Genomic DNA, 21,659 nt, shown 5'->3' with positions numbered 1-21,659 from the left:
TTTTGAATGCCTTTAGGGACCAGTGTCTGCGGATTCTGGGAAGGGGCCTTTGCAGGGTCCCCCACACAATGTCCACATTTATGATGGCAATGTTGAGCATTCCACAAAACACATACTTCCGTTTTTTTCCTGTGTCTTCAACATTGTAATAGCTCCTCAGATGGTGAAGCTGGTCAACCCCACCCATGAACAGATATAAGTTCATACCACTTTTAAAAACACCCCCACTCTCCATCTGCTTCCTCCTCTCCCTCCTCCCCCCTCTTCCCCTTCCTCTTCATCCCCCTCTCCCTCTTCCTCCCCTTCCTCCTTTCCCTCCTCCTCCCTCCTGCTTCCCCTTCCTCCCTTTGTTTCCTCTTCCCCTCCTTCTTCCTCCCCTCTGTTCCTCCTCTCCCTCTCCCTCTCCATGTTCCTCTTCCTCCACTCTCATCTCCCTCTTCACTCTCCCCTTCCTCTCGTCTCCCTACTCTCCTCTTCCTCTCTCCCCACACTCTCCTCTCGCTCCACTCCTCCCTCCACATCTGTGTCACTCTCATCTCCCTCCTCTTCACTCTCATCTCCCTCCTCTCCCTCTCCATGTTCCTCTTCCTCCACTCTCATCTCCCTCCTCTTCACTCGCCCCTTCCTCTCGTCTCCCTACTCTCCTCTTCCTCTCTCCCCCCACTCTCCTCTTGCTCCACTCCTCCCTCCACATCTCTGTCACTCATCTCCCTCCTCTTCACTCTCATCTCCCTCCTCTCCCTCTCCATGTTCCTTTTCCTCCACTCTTATCTCCCTCCTCTTCACTCTGCCCTTCCTCTCCTCTCCCTACTCTCCTCTTCCTCTCTCCCCCCACTCTCCTCTCGCTCCACTCCTCCCTCCTCGCTCCACATCTCTGTCCCTCCTGAGCCCTGACTCCTCTTCCTCCCTGTCTTTTGCTGCTGAGCCCTGACTCTCCACATCACTTCCCTCCAATCATCCCTGACTCCTCTTCCTCCCTGTCTTTTGCTGCTAAGCCCTGACTCTCCACATCACTTCCCTCCAATCATCCCTGACTCCTCTTCCTCCCTGCCGTTTGCTGCTGAGCCCTGACTCTCCACATCACTTCCCTCCAATCATCCCTGACTCCTCTTCCTCCCTGCCGTTTGCTGCTGAGCCCTGACTCTCCACATCACTTCCCTCACTTCATCCCTGACTCCTCTTCCTCCCTGTCTTTTGCTGCTGAGCCCTGACTCTCCACATCACTTCCCTCACTTCATCCCTGACTCCTCTTCCTCCCTGTCTTTTGCTGCTGAGCCCTGACGCTCCACATCACTTCCCTCACTTCATCCCTGACTCCTCTTCCTCCCTGTCTTTTGCTGCTGAGCCCTGACGCTCCACATCACTTCCCTCACTTCATCCCTGACTCCTCTTCCTCCCTGTCTTTTGCTGCTGAGCCCTGACGCTCCACATCACTTCCCTCCAATCATCCCTGACTCCTCTTCCTCCCTGTCTTTTGCTGCTGAGCCCTGACTCTCCACATCACTTCCCTCACTTCACTGACCAAGAGGAACAGAGTAACAGAGGAAGCGGAGCAACAAATAATACAATTGTGGTCAGGAACATAATCTCTCCCTCTCTTCCTTCCTCTTTCTTTTTCTCATCCAATCACAATAAGGGGTTTCCATAATATATTGTGTGATACCGTTACATGCTTCCCATTCTACATAATATATTGTGTGATACCGTTACATGCTTCCCATTCCACATAATATATTGTGTGATACCGTTACATGCTTCCCATTCCACATAATATATTGTGTGATACCGTTACATGCTTCCCATTCTACATAATATATTGTGTGATAACGTTACATGCTTCCCATTCCACATAATATATTGTGTGATACCGTTACATGCTTCCCATTCTACATAATATATTGTGTGATACCGTTACATGCTTCCCATTCTACATAATATATTGTGTGATACCGTTACATGCTTCCCATTCCACATAATATATTGTGTGATACCGTTACATGCTTCCCATTCTACATAATATATTGTGTGATACCGTTACATGCTTCCCATTCCACATAATATATTGTGTGATACCGTTACATGCTTCCCATTCTACATCATATATTGTGTGATACCGTTACATGCTTCCCATTCTACATAATATATTGTGTGATACCGTTACATGCTTCCCATTCTACATAATATATTGTGTGATACCGTTATATGCTTCCCATTCTACATATATTGTGTGATACCGTTACATGCTTCCCATTCTACATACTATTTTGTGTGATACAGTTACATGCTTCCCATTCCACATAATATATTGTGTGATACCGTTACATGCTTCCCATTCCAGATAATATATTGTGTGATACTGTTACATGCTTCCCATTTCATCCCCTCACTCACAAAGTTAGCTGATTAGTTACAAAGCTGGGACAGTTTCCAAATGAATTGTATCAGTAGAAACAGGACAAAACAAGCAACGTCTTAGCTGGCTATGTAAACAAATATCAAACTTAATATCATATGAGCTCCACTGCTCAGGCATCTACCCTAACACGACAGCTAAGCTGTCAAATAATATGAAAACCAGGCAATGTATAGCCAATGAATATCTGCACCTAGCAAACATGACAAACCCTAACCTAAGCCCAACAGACAAAAAAAATTGACTCTAACCTTATTTTCAGTGGCTAGTTAGCTGGTTGTCTGTATGGCTAGCTAGTGAATGTGACTGCTGAGTTTGACGCTTCGTGAGCGCAGCCCAAATTTACCGCTATACACAACTTTTCTTTCCTGACAGACTAACATTAACTGGCTAGCTAGCTATAGCATGCAGCTTGGGTCTTTACCATATGAATTACATTGGTAGAAACAAGACAAAGCAGTTAATTCTGCGATATTGACGCAAATTATTGCTAGGAAAACAAGGCCGTTCGTGGCCGCAATAGTAATTTAAAGAAAGCTCAGTCGGTTAATATATTAAAGACAACTTTCATGCAACTACAATATTACTGTACATACAGCACATACACATATTGTTATGAAGCCAACTAGCCAGACTACCCAAACACCTAGGAGCAATCATTCACTTATCAAGCATACCGGCACTCTCAGCACCTGACCCAGTTGCTGCCACCTTAGCAACAACGTAGCCGGAAATACTTAAGCATAAGTCAGAATGAATTAAATAATAAATCATTAATAAAATATTGTCATAATATATGCGCAAACTGTTTCAACTGGGAAGCATGGGACAGGCTTTACCTTCCAGAAGAGGCTGGTGGGAGGAGTTATGAGGATGGGCTTATTGTAATGGTTGGAATGGAATAAATGGACATAGACAAACAAGTGGTTTCCATATGATTGAAACCATTCCATTAATTCCTTTCCAGCCACTACCTCCTATAGCTCCAACTCCCCAGCCTCCTCAGTTACCCACCTATTCCTAACAATTATCCTAAACTTTAAAATGTTAAAGTTGTGAGGGGTGAAATAGTGAAATGATTAATTAATTATCTACCAGGAAGTGTTCTGAGTAAACGCACCACAAAATAAGACAATTATGCAAAAATGTAGAATTGGGAACATTATTTTATTCACCATTTTAAGTACAACATCTGAGCATATTACATGGACATGTTATCCATGATACGCCTCATGCTCATGAACCTCATGCTGCCGCTCATGCCTCCCATTCCCATGCCCATCTGACTGAAGCTCCTGTACTCTCCAGGCTTCATGTACATCTGCCTGCCTCTGTAGTGGGGCTGCTCGTACATCAGCCAGTGGCCGTCCATGACGTTGCAAGACTGGCAGTCTGACATACGGTAACGGACCTGGATGGAGTCACAGTCGTCCGTCATCTCGTGCATCTGACCTCCGAAGTTCTCCCTCTCGTAGATCCTCATCCTGAAGTTTCCTTTGTGCTGTTAGGAGCAAAGCAATGATTAGCGAGTCAGAATTATATATAAATGTGTAAAATACGAGAATGCAACCATTAAAACGCACTACTGTAATGTACTGGCTATCACTACAGGCAGGGAGAGGCCAGCAGGGCCTCTTAGGGGGGCAATGGGCCTCTTGTGGAATGGGGAAATAAAGCATCATTGTTAACTCCCACTATTGAGTGGCGTCCGCTCTCTCCACCTACCATGGGGATCATGCGGCAGGACCGGATGCAGTCGTTCATTCCCATTCCCATGCGCTGGTAGTCAGGATACTCGCCCCTCCTCATGAAGTACTGGTTTCCCATGTAGTTGTTGTGATCGTAGACCATGAAGCAACCGCTGTCGACCCTGCAGGAGTGACACCTGCTCAGGAAGGAGGACATGTCAGCGCAGTCCTGGGTGGTCTCATAGGAACGGCCCTGGAAGTTCCTGTCCTCGTAGAAGGTGATCTGTAAGCACACAAGTAATAGATACTATATTATGGAAAAATGTATACAAATATATGAATTTGCAGATACAAGTTGCTTTATAACTAGAATTGCTACATGCTCCCAAATGCTAGATTATTATAGGTGATGCTAAATAATCGGTTAACAATAAAAAATTAAAAAACTGTTTGTAGGAAAAAACAACACTATAAGGAAGTTGAAAAAAAGCCTCACTTTATAAAAGTGAACTATCAGTTAAAAATTGTGATTCACCAGCCACTATACTGGTGAATTAAAACACTTAGTGTGTGGGATGAAACATTCACTTACTTTGCCCATCATGATTGCGGTTGTTCCTGAGAGCTGTGCTGCTGCTACACTGAGGTCCTGCCTGTTTTAGCCTTTACCTTTATACCTGACTATAGTCAAAGGATCTGTGGCATCCCATTGTGTAAAGCCCTGACCTAGCAACATAATATAGAGGCCTGCAGAGTGCTAGAAGACTTTAGAATGGGTTGTTCCATTGAGAAGTCAATACAAATGATCTTTTTGAAGAAGTATACAATAGTCTCTTTGACATGTTTCAACAGCACTTAGTACTATTCACTGTACAGTAAAAGGTCTCTTTTGGTTTAGTTTGTTTTAATATGATGATTACACCATCAGTCTATAGAAACAGCAACTATTTTGGTTTACATTTACATTACATTTAAGTCATTTAGCAGACGCTCTTATCCAGAGCGACTTACAAATTGGTTTCACGTTTGGCAACTGTCTATATAAGTTTAATAATATGTTAAGAAGTAGGTGTACCTTGTCTGCAGGTATCAAGTAAAGGTTTATCCAGATTGTTACTCTTTTGGCAGTTCAGTGAGTCCACTTCAGCAGTACTTCATTAGTGGCAATAAATAGTAAGCTGTCATTTCAAACATTACCATGGCAACACACTGACACACATTATTACTATGAGAGGCCATCATTCATCCTGGCCATGATTATTCACTGTCTTACCTTCTGCCCCTAGCAAACACCAGGTACACACACACACACACACAGACACACACAGACACACACACACACACACACACACACACACACACACACACACACACACACACACACACACACACGCTTACCAGCATTTCACTATATTCACAATAACATCTGCTAATGTGACCAATAAAATTTGATTTGATTTATTGTATTCTACTTAGCCATTTACTGTCATTATTGAAAGAGATTGTGATATCTCACATCTCAAAATAGGGCTACTTAATGTTAGATCCCTCACTTTCAAGGCAGTTATAGTCAATGAACTAAGCACTGATCATAATCTTGATGTGATTGGCCTGACTGGCTACACTAGTGACCATATCCCCGTGCATCCAGCAAAAGTGGAGGTGTTGCTAACATTTACGATAGCAAACGTCGATTTACAACAACAAAAAACGACCTTGTTTTCATCTTTTGAGCTTCTACAGTAGTCATGAAATCTATGCACCCTACTCAATCACTTTTTATTGCTACTATTTACAGGCCTCCTGGGCCATATACAGCGTTCCTCACTGAGTTCCCTGAATTCCTATCGGACCTTGTAGTCATGGTAGAAAATATTCAGATTATTGGCAAATTTAATATTCACATGGAAAAGTCCACAGACCCACTCCAAAGGGCTTTCGGAGCCATCATCGACTCAGTGGGTTTTGTCCAACATGTCTCTGGACCCACTCACTGTCACAGTCATACTCTGGACCTAGTTTTGTCCCATGGAATAAATGTTCTGGATCTTAATATTTTTCCTCATTCCTGGACTATCGGACCACCATTTTATTATGTTTGCAATCGCAACAAATAATCTGCTCAGACCCCAACCAAGGATCATCAAAAGCCATGCCATAAATTCTCAGGCAACCCAAAGATTCCTAGACGCCCTTCCAGATTCCTTCCACCTACCCAAGGATGCCAGAGTAGAAAAATCAGTTATCGTCAGAGTACAAAAATCAGTTAACCATCTAACCTTAGATGCAGATGCAGTCGCACCCCTTAAAACAAAAAACACTTGTCATAAGATACTAGCTCCCAGGTATACAGAAAATACCCGAGCTCTGAAGCAAGCTTCCAGAATATTAGAACGGAAACATCGCTACACTAAACTGGAAGTCTTCCGACTAGCTTGGAAAGACAGTACCGTACAGTATCGAAGAGCCCTCACTGCTGCTCGATAATCCTATTTTTACAACTTAATTGAGGAAAATAAGAACAATCTCAAATTTATTTTTGATACTGTCGCAAAGATCATTAAAAAGCAGCATTCCCCAAGAGAGGATGGCTTTCACTTCAGCATTGATAAATTCATGAACTTCTTTGAGGAAAAGATCATGATCATTAGAAAGCAAATTACAGACTTTTTAAATCTGCGTATTCCTCCAAAGCTCAGTTGTCCTGAGTCTGTACAACTCTGCCAGGACCTAGGATCAAGGGAGACACAAGTTTTTTAATACTATATCTCTTGACACATTAATGAAAACAATCATGGCCTCTAAACTTTCAAGCTGCATACTGGACCCTATTCCAACTAAACTACTGAAAGAGCTGCTTGCTGTGCTTGTCCCTCCTATGTTGAACATAATAAATGGCTCTCTATCCACCGGATGTATACCAACCTCACTAAAAGTGGCAGTAATAAAGCCTCTCTTGAAAAGCCAAACCTTGACCCAGAAAATATAAAAAACTAACGACCAATACCAATTTTCCCAAAATTTTGGAAAAAACTGTTGCGCAGCAACTCACTGCCTTCCTGAAGACAAACAATGTATATGAAATGCTTCAGTCTGGTTTTAGACCCCATCATAGCACTGAGACTGAACTTGTGAAGGTGGTAAATTACCTTTTAATGGCGTCAGACCAGGGCTCTGCATCTGTCCTCGTGCTCCTTGACCTTAGTGCTGCTTTTAATACCATCAATCACCACATTCTTTTGGAGAGATTGGAAACCCAATTTGGTCTACATGGACAAGTTATCTGTCGGAAAGATATCAGATTGTGTCTGTAGATGGTTTGTCCTCTGACAAATCAACTGTAAATGTTGGTGTTTCTCAAGTTTCCGTTGTAGGACCACTATTGTCTTCAAGATATATTTTACCTCTTGGTGAGGTTATTTGGAAACATAATTTCACTGCTATGCGGATGACACACAGCTGTGCATTTCAATGAAACATGGTGAAACTCCAAAATTGCCCTCACTGGAAGCCTGTGTTGCAGACATAAGAAGTGGATTTTGACACATTTTCAAATGCTTAACTCAAAACAGAGGTACTAGTTCTAGGTCCCAAGAAACAAAGAGATCTTCTGTCGAATCTGACAATTCATCTTGATGGTTGGACAGTCATCTCAAATAAAACTGTGAAGGACCTCTGCGTTACTCTGGACCTTGATCTCTCTTTTGATGAACATATCAAGACTGTTTCAAGGACAGCTTTTTTCCATCTATGTAACATTGCAAAAATCCGAAACCTTCTGTCCAAAAATGATGCAGAAAAATGTATCCATGCTTTTGTCACTTCTAGGTTAGACTACTGCAATGCTCTACTTTCCGGCTACCCGGATAAAGCACAAAATAAACTTTAGTTGGTGCTAAACACAGCTGGTACAATCTTGACTAGACCTTGACTAGAACAATGTGATTATATTACTCCAGTGCTAGCCTCTCTACACTGACTTCCTGTTAAGGCTAGTGCTGATTTCAAGGTTTCCCTGCTAACCTACAAAGCATTACATCGGCTTGCTCCTACCTATCTTTCCGATCATACCTACACATACACTACGGTCACAAGACGCAGGCCTACTTACTGTCTTTAGAACATCTAAGCAAACAGCTGCAGGCAGGGCATTCTCCTATAGAGCTCCGTTCTTATGGAATGGTCTGCCTATCCATGTGAGAGACGCAGACTCGGTCTCGACCTTTAAGTCTTTATTGAAGACTCATCTCTTCAGTAGGTCCTATGATTGAGTGTAGTCTGGCCCAGGAGTGTGAAGATGAAGGCACTGGAGCAACAAACCGCCCTTGCTGTTTCTGCCTGGCCAGTTCCGCTCGCTCCACTGGGATTCTCTGACTCTAACGCTATTACAGGGGCTGAGTCACTGGCTTGCTGGTGCTCTTCCATGCCGTCCCTAGGAGGGTAGTGCCACTTGAGTGGGTTGACTCACTGATGTGATCTTCCTGTCCGGGTTGGTGCCCTCCCCTTGTGTTCGTGCCGTGGGGGAGAACTTCGTGGGCTATACTCTGCCTTGTCTCAGGATAGTAAGTTGGTGGTTGAAGATGTCCCTCTAGTGGTGTGGGGGCTGTGCTTTGGCAAAGTAGGTGGGGTGCCTGTTTGGCCCAGTCCGGGGGTATCGTTGGACAGGGCCACAGTGTCTCCAAACCCCTCCTGTCTCAGCTTCCAGTATTTATGCTGCAATAGTTTATCTGTCGGGGGGCTAGGGTCAGTCTGTTATATCTGGAGTATTTCTCCTGTCTTATTTTTTATTTTTATTTTTTATTTCACCTTTATTTAAACAGGTAGGCTAGTTGAGAACAAGTTCTCATTTGCAACTGCGACCTGGCCAAGATAAAGCAAAGCAATGTGACACCGACAACAACACAGAGTTACACATGGAGTAAACAATAAACAAGCCAACAATACAATAAACAAGTCAATGACACAGTAGAAAAAAAAGAAAGTCTATATACACTGTGTGCAAAAGGCATGAGGAGGTAAGGCAATAAATAGGCCATAGGAGCGAATAATTACAATTTAGCAGATTAACACTGGAGTGATAAATGTGCAGATGATGATGTGCAAGTAGAGATACTGGTGTGCAGAAAAGCAGAAAAGTAAAAATAAATAAAAACAATATGGGATGCGGTAGGTAGATTGGGTGGGCTATTTACAGATGGACTATTTACAGCTGCAGCGATCGGTTAGCTGCTCAGATAGTTGATGTTTAAAGTTGGTGAGGAAAATAACAGTCTTCAACTTCAGCGATTTTTGCAATTCGTTCCAGTCACTGGCAGCAGAGAACTGGAAGGAAAGGCGGCCAAATGAGGTGTTGGCTTTGGGGATGATAAATTAAATATACCTGCTGGAACTTGTGCTACGGGTGGGTGTTGTTATCGTGACCAGTTAACTGAGATAAGGTGGCGCATAGACTTGTAGATGACCTGGAACCAGTGGTTCTGGCGACGAATATGTAGCGAGGGCCAGCCGACTAGAGCATACAGGTCGCAGTGGTGGGTAGAATATGGGGCTTTGGTGACAAAAACGGATGGCACTGTGATAGACTGCATGCATTTTGCTGAATAGAGTGTTGGAAGCTATTTTGTAGATGACATCGCCGAAGTCGAGGATCGGTAGGATAGTCAGTTTTACGAGGGTAAGTTTGGTGACGTGAGTGAAGGAGGCTTTGTTGCGAAATAGAAAGCCGATTCTAGATTTGATTTTGGATGAGTCTGGAAAATGAGTCTGGAAGGAGAGTTTACAGTCTAGCCAGACACCTAGGTATTTATAGTTGTCCACATATTCTAGGTCGGAACTGTCCAGGTTGGTGATGCTAGTCGAGCGGGCGGGTGCAGGCAGCGAACGGTTGAAAAGCATGCATTTGGTTTTACTAGCGTTTAAGAGCAGTTGGAGGCCACGGAAGGAGTGTTGTATGGCATTGAAGCTCGTTTGGAGGTTAGTTAGCACAGTGTCCAAGGAATGGCCCGAAGTATACAGAATGGTGTAGTCTGCATAGAGGTGGATCAGGGAATCTCCCGCAGCAAGAGCGACATCATTGATATTTACAGAGAAAATTGTCGGCCCGAGAATTGAACCCTGTGGTACCCCCATAGAGACTACCAGAGGTCAGGACAACATGCCCTCCGATTTGACACACTGAACTCTGTCTGCAAAGTAATTGGTGAACCAGGCGAGGCAGTCATTAGAAAAACCAAGGCTATTGAGTCTGCTGATAAGAATACGGTGATCGACAGAGTCGAAAGCCTTGGCCAGGTCGATGAAGACGGCTGCATAGTACTGTCACTTATCGATGGCGGTTATTATATCGTTTAGTACCTTGAGCGTGGCTGAGGTGCACCCGTGACCGGCTCGGAAGCCGGATTGCACAGCGGAGAAGGTACGTTGGGATTTGAAATGGTCAGTGATCTGTTTATTAACTTAGCTTTCGAAGACATTAGATAGGCAGAGCAGGATGGATATCGGTCTGTAACAGTTTGGGTCTAGGGTGTCACCCCCTTTGAAGAGGGGGATGACCGCGCCAGCTTTCCAATCTTTAGGGATCTCGGACGATACGAAAGAGAGTTTGAACTGGTTGTTAATAGGGGTTGCAACAATGGCAGTGGATAATTTTAGAGCGAGAAGGTCCAGATTGTCTAGCCCAGTTGATTTGTATGGGTCCAGGTTTTGCAGCTCTTTCAGAACATCTACTTTCTGGATTTGGGTGAAGGAGAAGCTGGGGAGGCTTGGGCAAGTAGCTGCGAGGGAGGCGGAGCTGTTGGCTGGGGTAGGAGTAGCCAGGAGGAAGGCATGGCCAGCCGTTGAGAAATGCTTATTGAAATTTTCGATTATCATGGATTTATCAGTGGTGACCGTGATACTAATCCTCAGTGCAGTGGGAAGCTGGGAGGAGGTGCTTGTTCTCCATGGAAATTACTTTAAAAGAATGACCAGGCATCCTAGACTGACGGGATGAGGTCAATATCCTTCCAGGATACCCGGGCCAGGTCGATTAGAAAGGCCTGCTCGCAGAAGTGTCCCAAAACATTTTGGAGTTAGAGCTACATGATGTAAATTTCTGCTTGAAAAAGCTAGCCTTTGCTTTCCTGACTGACTGAGTGTATTGGTTCCTGACTTCCCTGAACAGTTGTATATCGTGGGGACTATTGCAGTCCGCCACAGGATGTTTTTGTGCTGGTTAAGGGCAGTCAGGTCTGGAGTGAACCAAGGGCTATATCTGTTCTTAGTTCTGCATTTTCTGAACGGGGCATGCTTATCTACGATGGTGAGGAAATTACTTTTAAAGAATGACCAGGCATCCTCGACTGACGGGATGAGGTCAATATCCTTCCAGGATATCCGGGCCAGGTCGATTAGAAAGGCCTGCTCGCAGAAGTGTTTTAGGTAGCGTTTGACAGAGATGAGGGGTGGTCGTTTGACCTCGGACCCATAGCGGATGCAGGCAATGAGATCCTGATTGAAAACAGCGGAGGTGTATTTGGAGGGCAAGCTTGTCAGGATAATGTGTATGAGGGTGCCCGTGTTTTTCGAATTTAGGGTTGTACCTGGTGGGTTTCTTGATGATTTGTGTGAGGTTGAGGGCATCTAGCTTAGATTGTCGAACTGCCGGGGTGTTAAGCATATCCCAGTTTAGGTCACCTAACAGAACGAACTCTGAAGCAAGATGGGGGGCGATCAATTCACAAATGGTGTCCAGGGCACAGCTGGGTGCTGAGGGGGTTGATAGCAGGCGGCAACAGTGAGAGACTTATTTCTGGAGAGGTTAATTTTTTTAATTAGAAGTTCAAACTGTTTGGGTATAGACTTGGAAAGTATGACATAACTTTGCAGGCTATCTCTGCAGTAGATTGCAACCCCTCCCACTTTGGCAGTTCTATCTTGATGGAAAATGTTGTAGCTGGGTATGGAAATCTCACAATTGTTGGTGGCCTTCCTAAGCCAGTATTCAGACACAGCAAGGACATCAGGGTTGGCAGAGTGTGCTAAAGCATTGAGCAAACTTAGGGAGGAGGCTTCTGATGTTGATATGCATGAAACCAAGGTTTTTTCGATCACAGAAGTCAACAAATGAGGGTGCCTGGGGACACGCAGGGCCTGGGTTTACCTCCACATCACCTGAGGAACAGAGGAGGAGTAGGATGAGGGTACGCCTAAAGGCAAGCAAAACTGGTCGCCTAGAGCGTTGGGGACAAATAATAAAAGGAGCAGATTTCTGGGTGTGGTAGAATAGATTCAGGGCATTATGTGCAGACTGGGGTATGGTGGGGTTCGGGTACAGCGGAGATAAGCCCAGGCACTGAGTGATGATAAGAGAGGTTGTATCTCTGGATATGCTGGTTATAATGGGTGAGGTCACTTCATGTGTGGGAGGTGGGACAAAGAAGGTATCAGAGGTATAATGAGTGGAACTAGGGGCTCCATTGTAAACTAAAACAATGATAACTAACCTAAACAACAGTATACAAGGCATATTGACATATGAGAGAGACATACATCGAGGCATAAATTAAACACAGGTGTTGATTTGGAGAGCTAACGAAGGCAACAACGGATGAAACAACAACAGCTAATCAGCTAAAACAACAACAGGTAAAATGGCGATGACTGGGCAGATAGGGTCAGTTAACTACACACAGCGCCTGAGTTCGCGGCTGGGGCCGACAAATAAAAATAAATAAATAAATAAACAGAATGGAGTACCGTGATTAATGGACAGTCCAGCAACATCATCTATGTAACCAAGTGATCATAGTGTCCAGGGGGCAGCAATAGAAGGAACAGGGAAGCCGCGGAGTAGTCGCTACCATGCTAGCACGCGGGTGACACGTCGTTTAAAGTTAGTAGCCCGGGATAGTAGACTCGTCAGCTCCAACATCCGACGGAGGCCGGTTGAAGACACAGCGGATGGAGTATTTGTCAGCAGACCAGTTGTGGTGGTGCGTTGAGGCGCCGTGTTGACTAAGGATCCAAGCCAGATGGTGAGAGCTGTATTGTAGTTGTAGTAAATCCGTTTTCTATCCGGGAGATGCGCCTGGCTCACGGTTAACTGGTGCTAGCTTCGGGGCAGGGGCATTGGCCACTATAGCCACTCGGTAGCAGCGGTGATCCGGTGCCAAGGTCCAGAGCTTATGACAAGAATCTCGTGGAGTTTTGTGTTCTAGTCGTGTTTGGGTGGAGTCCGGGTGAACAACTGAGTAGGCCGGGAGGTGGGCCTCAGGGATAGCTTCGGTACTGGGTAACTCGGTGGGTGCTAGCTAGCTGTGAAGATCAGGAGAATGGTCCAGGGATTGGGACAGGAATCCGGCATGGTAGTGGAGAGACAGTCCGTTACAGGTAGGCTGGCGAGTATTATCCAAGCTAAAAAAGGGGCTGGTCCCTGTGCAGAAGGTAAAGGCCACTAGCAGTAGCTAACAATGACTAAATAGCTTGTAGCTAATTAGCTGATTAGCTTCTGATGGCTAGGTGGTTCTTGCTATAAGGTTTAAAAATGTAAAATAATAGCGGTTCCGTATCACATTGGATGAGGCAGGTTATCGGAAGGTATAATTGAACTAAAATAGAGAAGAGATTGAAATAAAATTGAAAAACACAAAAGTACACGAGAGGACGAACAAATAATGTCTGCTACGCCATCTTGGAAATGATAATCTGGTCTTATCTAGTGTCCTGCGTGAATTTAAGTATGCTCTCTCTAATTCTCTTTCTTTCTTTCATTCTTTCTTTCTTCTTTCTCTCTTTTTTGGATGACCTGAGGTCTAGGACCATGCCTCAGGACTATCTGACCTGAGGATTCCTTGCTGCCCCCAGTCTACCTGATTGTGCTGCTGCTCCAGTTTTAACTGTTCTGCCTGTGGCTATGGAACCCTGACCTGTTCACTGGAATTGCTACCTTGTCCCAGACCTGCAGTTTTCAACTCTCTAGAGACAGTAGGAGTGGTAGAGATACTCTGAATGATCGGCTATGAAAAGCCAACTGACAATTACTCCTGAGGTGCTGACCTTTTGCACCCTCTACAACATTTGAACATCTTGGCCATGTTCTGTTATAATCTCTACCCGGCACAGCCAGAAGAGGACTGGCCACCCTTCATAGCCTGGTTCCTCTCTAGGTTTCTTCCTGGGTTCCGGCCTTTCTAGGGAGTTTTTCCTAGCCACCGTGCTTCTACACCTTCATTGCTTGTTGTTTGGGGTTTTAGGTTGGGTTTCTGTACAGCACTTTGTGACATCAGCTGATAAATACATTGGATTGATTGATTGATTGATTGGACTGATTGACTGACTTTGTGTTCGTATTCTTATCTTTCATTATTTATTCTTGCTGTTGCATTGTCGAGAAGAAACCTGCAAGTAAAGCATTTCATTGAATGATGTATACCATGCCACACACACACACACACACACACACACACACACACACACACACACACACACACACACACACACACACACACACACACACACACACACACACACACACACACACACAAGAGTAGCAGGAGGATTACCCAGAGGTAACTGTGCCCGAGATAATCAGCGAATCAGCTCTCTGCATTCAGCGTTATTGCACAGCACTGCTGGGACCTCCAAAGGATTTCACGTTAGCCTTCAATTTAATTAGAATGTCTTGATTTGTCACAATTGGAATGTGCTTCCCTTCTCGGAGCAATCCGACCAGAAACTCACCTGTTTTCTTTTCATTCATTTTAAGAATTAATTATTCACTGTGGGAACCAAAGGAATATGACATTCTAGCAAATCAGGGGTGTAGTCAGAGTGACACTTGAACCTGCTCAGGACAGAACTTGCAAAGATACAGTCTATATCCTGCATGACCTAAGACCATGTTAGAGATATGAAAATATTGATATTTTTGTGGGTATTTCGCTCATGATGCAGACAGTCCTGAATGGATACTGTATAGAGAAATAAAGAATAAAAATGTCAGAAAGGAAATCTCTGTGTCAGTATACTGGATGTGTTATTTCCAGCCAGTTTTACCAGTGAGATGCGTAGTATGTTCAGTGTATTCATGGATGCCAAGGAAAGCCAGGCTTCCCCCCAAAAATGACCAAAAACAAACAAACAAAAATAATCGGTGTTTCATAAATTTCCATCAATTTGCAAAAGGCTGAATGTTTCTCACCGGAGAAATAATGGAGCAAGCAAAACAGCGCCCCTCTGTCTCTCTACTTGTACGCCGTCTATCTGATGCTGTCTGGTCCAAACAAGTATGACATTGTTGCCGCCCATAGCATTGAATGGAATGCAAGGGAAGCCAGCAAGCATTTGGCATCCCTTGACAAAAAAAGTATAACAAATTAGCAAATCAGCATTGAGCTAAACTGAACAAGCTCAACTGTGAATAGTCCTGGCGCACCAACAAAAAAGTGTAAATGGAAGCCAGCTTGGATTGTGGTGTCACTCCTAGCAAATCACATTGAGAGCCATTGACAAAAAAAACTTGAATTGTTGCATTTCGTTGTGTTGTTGTCCTCCGGTGGCTAGCTAGCCAGCTACAATTGTCCCTTTCCTAAATTTGTGGTTGTACTTAATTCTCTGTACTGGCCGACGATTATAACTGCTATTTTGATTCAACCATTAAGTCATACATTGTTGTACCCCTGGCCTGACAAGATGTAAATTCAATATGTAGCTAAATGTAGAAGGCTAATGTTAACTAGCTAATGTCGTCCATGAAAGGAAGTTAGGCTAGCGAGCAAACATTTTAGCCAGGTAGCCTAGGACAACAAAAAATAAAAGTGTGTACTGTATGACAGAGTGATAGATGGTTTAGTCAACATGAAAGAGAGGAGGTTGGCATTAACGTTTCTCTACAAGTAGGGTGAGTCAACATATTTTTATACTTGCATGAATGCACACGCACAAACACACACACACGCACACACACAGAAATGAAACCCATTTACAGTCACATCCTATTTAGCTTACGTTGATTGGACTAAATTGTTTTTGGTATCTTTTAGTTGTCACTGTATTAGACTAAGCAGAGGTGATTCGATGTTGAAGTTGAAATGGTGCTGGAATAGTGGAGGCAGCTCCTGTTTTCTTTGCGTCTTGAGGTAACTCTTTGTGGTTCTAAATCAATAGTTGTTATGCGGCCTAAAAATGTTGGAAACATTCACTTGCTTGACCATGCTGTAGGACATGCAACTGTCTGTTACATGCAATATATATATTTTACCTTTATTTAACTAAGCTAAGACTAAGTCAGTTAGGAAGAACAAATTCTAATTTTCAATGACAGCCTTGGAACAGTGGGTTAACTGCCTGTTCAGGGGCAGAACGACAGATTTGTACCTTGTCAGCTCAGGGGTTTGAACTTGCAACCTTCTAGTTGCTAGTCCACCACTTTAACCACTAGGCTACCCTGATTGGTGGACAGAACCGGACAGAGGTTGCTATCCGGTTTGTGATGAAACAAATGTGTGGTTGAATTTATTCTGTTACTGTGTTTTATTTTGCCAGCCTTTAGATCAAGGTCGCAAGGCATATGAACTACCAGGTTATAGACAAAACAACCAATTATCACAACACATAGGTTGTAATATGTGTATTTTTTATTTTCACCCACACAGTGCTCCTGAGTGTGTCTGCTTCTTTAACTACACAGCTGTGTGGTGACACAGCTCTGATAAAGAACAGAGAGGATCTCTTCTGATCACAGCTTCTTAACGATTCACATCACTCACACTGACACACCTGTCACACACACCAGACAGATAGAAGACAGGGGAGGAAAAGGGGAAACAAGATATAGAGAAGAGGAAGAAGGTCAAGGAGACTAGGAGACTAGGAGAGAGAGGTACAGCATGCTGAGAGGAGAGTACGGGAGAGATTAAACTAAAGAAGCAGAGAAGCAAAGAGAGATTTGCTTAGTCATACTGATGTATTGGTCTGAGACAGACTGCAATAGGACTCTCTATGGCCATGACCCCTTGGTTTCACCTGGGGACACCCTAGAGGACATGCAGCTGTTCGAAGGAGCTGAAATGATGCCAGGATACGAGATTGCAAGAGAGCAAGATGGGTAAAACTGAACAGTAACAATGTAGTACTTGGTGAAATGGGGACTGCAGTCTGAAACACTAGCACACAGACAGCATGTCCTTGGAAGACTAGCATCTGTGGCTTTTTTGGTCTACAGACCATCTATCTGACTGTGTTTTTATGTTTTACAGACCATCTATCTGACTGTGTCTTTTTGGTCTACCAACCATCTGACTTCTAACATCTATATTTTCACCTTAAAGAACAAGGAGTCATCTAAGCAGAGAGAAGAAAAGGATTTTCCCCAGGAAGTAATTAAAGTGAATTACGCCAGGCTCCTCGTTTTAATTTCAGCCTGGCACTTTGTCACTCTCTCCATCCCTCCATCCTTTCGTAAGAGGCAGAGCAGTAAATAAATAGACGGAGGGAGTAAATCTGTCGCTGGACGGAGAGAGTGAAGTGAGTGAGAGTCCCAGAGTTTAATCCCCTGGGTGGGGAAATTACTGCGGTAAAGTCAGAGAGTCGGGCTTCTTACTGAGAGATATACAGTATGCACAGTATAGTGAAGATGGAAAGGGGAGAGGGAGAGAGAAAGGGAGAAAGGGAGAGTGGGGAGAGGAGGGGGAGAGAGAAAGGGAGAAAGGGAGAGTGGGGAGAGGAGGGGGAGAGAGAGGAAAAGAGGAGAGAGAGAGAAAGGGAGAAAGGGAGAAAGGGAGAGGAGGGGGAGAGAGAGGAAAAGAGGAGAGAGAGAGAGAAAGTTGTGACGTATCCCCTAGTATCTGTTTTTTTTCTGCATCCCTGCTAACTCTCTCTCTATTTCTCTTGCTCCCTTCCTATCTCTCTCTCGATCTCCCTTTCTGATATTTGAGACCTAAATACCTGAAGATAAATATTATTTGAGCCCAGATGAACACATAGCCAATATTGCATTGTCCCTCCTCATGATACCCCTCTCCTCCGGCTAACCCTCTCTTCCTTCTAACCTTCTCCTTCTGCTAACCCTCTCATCCTCCTAACCCTCTCTTCCTCCTAACCCTCTCTTCCTCCTAACCCTCTCTTCCTCCAAACCCTCTCCTCCTCCTAACCCTCTCTTCCTCCTAACCCTCTCTTCCTCCTAACCCTCTCTTCCTCCAAACCCTCTCTTCCTCCTTACCTTCTCTTCCTAGACTATAACCTCAAAACTCCAGGAGGGGGCTGATGTGCTAGCTTTAGATAGGGAAACAAGTAAATCTACTTTCATCTCACTTAAATGCAATCTCCTGCTTCGGTTATGGTGAGAACTTTCTGGAAATCAACCAAACTCTTTAGGTGTGTGTATGTGTGTGCGTGCCTGCCTGCACGTATAGTGTGTGTGGTGTGTGTGTGCGTGTGTGCGTGCGTGCATGTACGTTTGTTACAGTATGTGTGGTGTGTATGGTGTGTTTGGGTGTGCTTTAACATTCCTCTTTTCTGTCTCTTCCACATCTCTTTCATTCCTTTGTTTTTCAGTCCTTTCATCACGAACTCACTGTGCTCCTGGACCCCTACTGGCTTTACCGTAACCATGGTGATTCTAATGTTGCCAACAGTATGTGCTAAGTAAGTGCTAATTGTTCATTTGTATTTACAACGGTGAGCTTCAGAATAGATGGATTACTTCAAATAAACTCTACCACACTCCATCTGATACTCAAACTTATATATAACTTCCATTTGAGTCAAAATAAACCCCTACTACTACTTCTACTACTATTTTTCATTTATTTATTTTATTTCACCTTTATTTAACCAGGTAGGCCAGTTAGTCCAAGATAAAGCAAAGCAGTGAGACACAAACAACAACACAGAGTTACACATGGAATAAACAAACATACAATCAATAACACAATAGAAAAAGTCAATATACAGTGTGTGCAAATGGTGTGAGGATAAGTAGGCCATAGTAGATAAGTAGGCCATAGTAGCAAAGTAATTACAACTTAGCAAATTAACACTGGAGTGATAGATGTGCAGATGATGATGTGCAAGTAGAAATATTGGTGTGCAAAAGAGCAAAAAATTACAAAATTGTAATTATTTGCCTACCTCTTCATGCCTTTTGCACACCCTTTTTTCTACTGTGTTATTGACTTGTTTATTGTTTACTCAATGTGTAACTCTGTGTTGTCTGTTCACACTGCTATGCTTTATCTTGGCCAGGTCGCAGTTGCAAATGAGAACTTGTTCTCAACTAGCCTACCTGGTTAAATAAAGGTGAAATATATATATATATTTTTTTAATAAATAAAAACAATATAGGGATGAGGTAGGTAGATTGGATGGGCAATTTACAGATGGGTGTGTACAGCTGCAGCGATCTGTAAGCTTCTCAGATAGCTGATGCTTAAAGTTAGTGAGGGAGATATGAGTCTCCAGCTTCAGCGATTTTTGCAATTCGTTCCAGTCATTGGAAGCAGAAAACTGGAAGGAAAGGCGGCCAATGGAGGTGTTGGCTTTGGTGATGACCAGTGAGATATACCTGCTGGAGAGCGTGCTACGGGTGTGTGTTGTTATGGTGACCAGTGAGCTGAGATATGGTGGAGCTTTACCTAGCAAGACTTATAAATGACCTGGAGCCAGTGGGCCTGGCAATGAATATGAAGTGAGGGCCAGCCGACGAGAGCATACAGGTCGCAGTGGCGGGTGGTATATGGGGCTTTGGTGAAAAATAAATATTTGGCTTTCCTAAGCCAGGATTCAGACATGGCAAGGACATCAGGGTTGGCTGAGTATGCTAAAGTGGTGATTAAAACAAACTTAGGGAGGAGGCTTCTGATGTTAACATGCATGTAACCAAGGGTTACAGAAGTCAACAAATGAGAGCACCTGGGGACACGCAGGGCCTGGGTTAACCTCCACAGCACCCGAGGAACAGAGGAGGATTAGGATGAGGATGAGGGTACGGCTAAAGGCGGTCAAAACTGGTTGTCTTGTGCGTTGGGGACAGAGAACATAAGGAGCAGATTTCTGGGCGTGGTAGGATAGATTCAGGGCATAATGTACAGACAGGGGTATGGTAGGGTGTGGGTACAGTGGAGATAAATCTAGGAATTGAGTGACGATAACAGAGGTTGCATCTATGGACGCACTAGTTATGCTGAGTGAGGTCACCGCATGTGTGGGAGGTGGGACAAAAGAGGTATCTGAGGCATGTAAAGTGGGACTTGGGGCTCCACAGTAAACTAAAACAATGATAACAATCCTAAACAACAATATTCAAGGCATATTGACATTAGAGAGAGACAAAAAGCGAGGCATAAAGCAAACACAGGTGTTGATTGGGAGAGCTAGCTAAGACAACAACGGGTAAGACAAACAACAGTTAATCAGCTAAGACTGCAACAACAGGTAAAATGGCGATGAATGGGCAGAGAGGGTCAGTTAACTACACACAGGGCCTGAGTTCAAGGCTGGGGCCGACAGACAAACAAAATAAACAAATTGGAGTACCGTGATTAATGAACAGTCCAGCAGGCATCAGCTATGTAGCCAAGTGGTCGTAGGGTCATTCCAGTTATGATGTGCCTTTTCTGTCCCCGGGAAATAGCACCTTTTCTTTGTGTAAAATGTGGATCTCAATGAGAATTTTATACATTTTGACCATTTTGTTTTCAGTGGATGTAGGCGTGGTCCCCGGATGCTATTCATTGACTTATATGAGAAATATAAGCCATTAAATAATTAAATAATCAATATATTTATGAATTATTTTATAGTGCTACTTAAAATATCTGACAAAAAAATATTATTGCATTTATTGTTACTGTATTTAAGATGTTCACTCTCCACACTGTTAGTTTGTAGTAATACCCCTTCAAAAAAACAGCCCCTTCCCACAATGACATCGCATTCAGGAAGTGTCAATCATTATTTGGGCGGGAAAACAACAGCGTAATGCTAACTCTGTATCAACACTCGGTTTTATCTATATTTTCATGTTTCAGGATGTTCGTCAGTATTTCTGAATTGTACATTTTCAACATGTTCGGCCATGTTAGATGAACATGTTATAACAGTTTATTATATCAAAATATGTTTGACAGAAAAGTTTAAATTCTCTTCAAGTGTTCACCATTATGCTAGCTGGATCTTGATCGCTAACTTAGCCTCCAAATTTCCACCATGTTAGGCATATATACATAACGGTGGAACATGCACCTAACATGGAGGAAACTCAGAAAAGATAAAAAATTATTTACTTATGTAAATATTTATTACAATTTATATCATGAATTAATATTTTATGTGTATATATATTTGTTTCTAATTACATTATAATTATTAGGCCTATTTACATCGATATAAATGTGACACAGTACCAGTCATAGGTTTGGACACACCTACTCATTCAAGGGTTTTTCTTTATTTTTATTATTTCATACGTTGTAGAATAATGAAGACATCAAAACTATGAAATTACACTTATGGAATCATGTAATAACCAAAAAAGTGTTAAACAAATCAAAATGCATATAATATTTCAGATTCTTCAAAGT

The 21,659-nt window shown here is 43.4% G+C and overlaps 1 protein-coding gene across 1 annotated transcript; it reads right to left on the bottom strand.

Annotated features, from left to right (window-relative positions):
* Positions 1–3,614: 3,614 nt before the first annotated feature.
* LOC135521110 (gamma-crystallin M3-like) lies at positions 3,615–4,705 on the bottom strand. Its single transcript, XM_064947048.1, has 3 exons — positions 4,694–4,705; positions 4,139–4,384; positions 3,615–3,914 (listed from the first exon to the last, which is right to left on the bottom strand). Exons 1-3 carry the CDS (start codon positions 4,703–4,705, stop codon positions 3,615–3,617), a joined length of 558 nt encoding a protein of 185 aa, XP_064803120.1.
* Positions 4,706–21,659: the final 16,954 nt, after the last annotated feature.

This window comes from Oncorhynchus masou, chromosome 29, assembly GCF_036934945.1.
Source record: "Oncorhynchus masou masou isolate Uvic2021 chromosome 29, UVic_Omas_1.1, whole genome shotgun sequence".
Taxonomy (NCBI): Eukaryota; Metazoa; Chordata; class Actinopteri; order Salmoniformes; family Salmonidae; genus Oncorhynchus; species Oncorhynchus masou.
This window is presented reverse-complemented; position numbering and strand designations above follow the sequence as displayed.